The following is a 1,083-nucleotide window of genomic DNA, read 5'->3' as shown; positions in this document are numbered from 1 at the left end:
CGTATGGTGTCAGCTTTTCCAGTTATTTCTCTTCAATCCTGCTGTCACCTGGGATTGCAACATTGACAATACATACTTTGATTTTTAACACAATCGTGAGGTTAGGAGTCTTCTGCTCCAAAACTCTGTCGGCCTGAATTCAGAAGTTGAAATTTTCTTATATTTAGCTAGTATGGGATCACGTAAAGGAACCAAATATCCCCCGCAAAGCGGTATATTCCTAAACTACGATCTCTTGTTTCCTTTTTGGAATACAGGTACCCAGCATCTCCGTTCATGCACCACTCAGGATAGGAAGACGGATGCAATATAGATGTCTGGGGGGCCTCTTAAGCTTTATTTTAGGGTGCTTCATGGCTACAGATCCTGGGGAAGGGAGTACATGGCTGGCTGTAAGCTTCTCTCTCTCGTTGTCCTCTGTTTGCTGAATTTCAGCTCTGGAGGGTCTTCAGAAAAATCTGGAAAATCTTCTGGCAGGTATTCCGAAGACACGGACCTCTTCGACCTGAAAAACAACACAAACCACAATCACAATGAAGCCTATGGTCAGGATCAGGGCTCAGGTAGATGAATGGATGGATGGATGGATGGATGGATAGGTAGGCAAATACATAGGCAGGTAGATAGGCAGGTAGATAGATAGATAGATGGGTGGGTGGGTAGATGACGGATGAATGGATGGGTGGATGGATAGATGGCTAGATAGGCAGATACATAAGCAGGCAAACAGATAGATAAGAAGGTAGATGGATGGATGGATGGATGGATGGATGGGTGGATGATGCATGAATGGATGGGTAGATGGCCAGATGGCTAGATAGGCAGATAGTTAAGCAGGCAAGCAGACAGATAGATAGACAGGTGGATGGATGGATGGATGGACGGACGGACGGACGGACGTGTGGGTGGATGAATGGATGGATGGATGGATGGATGGATGGATAGGTAGGCAGATACATAAGCAGGCAAGCAGATAGATAGACAGGTGGATGGATGGATGGATGGATGGATGGAAAGGCAAATACATAGGCAGGCAGATAGGCAGGTGGGTAGGTAGGGAGATAGATAGATAAATAGGTGGGT

At 46.0% G+C, this 1,083-nt stretch overlaps 1 protein-coding gene across 1 annotated transcript in view; it reads right to left on the bottom strand.

Moving 5' to 3' along the window:
- Window positions 1-357: 357 nt before the first annotated feature.
- The window catches only part of TSGA10IP (testis specific 10 interacting protein), a 31,347-nt gene continuing 30,621 nt past the window's right edge, over window positions 358-1,083 (bottom strand). The window contains exon 8 of the mRNA XM_060758548.2: window positions 358-505. Coding sequence (XP_060614531.2) covers window positions 358-505 — 148 coding nt within the window. The remainder of the gene's footprint in view (window positions 506-1,083) is intronic.

This window comes from Anolis sagrei, chromosome 12 (genome assembly GCF_037176765.1).
Source record: "Anolis sagrei isolate rAnoSag1 chromosome 12, rAnoSag1.mat, whole genome shotgun sequence".
NCBI classification, from domain to species: domain Eukaryota; kingdom Metazoa; phylum Chordata; class Lepidosauria; order Squamata; family Dactyloidae; genus Anolis; species Anolis sagrei.
The sequence above is the reverse complement of the archived record's forward strand: the minus strand, read 5'-3'. Positions and strand labels throughout refer to the sequence as shown.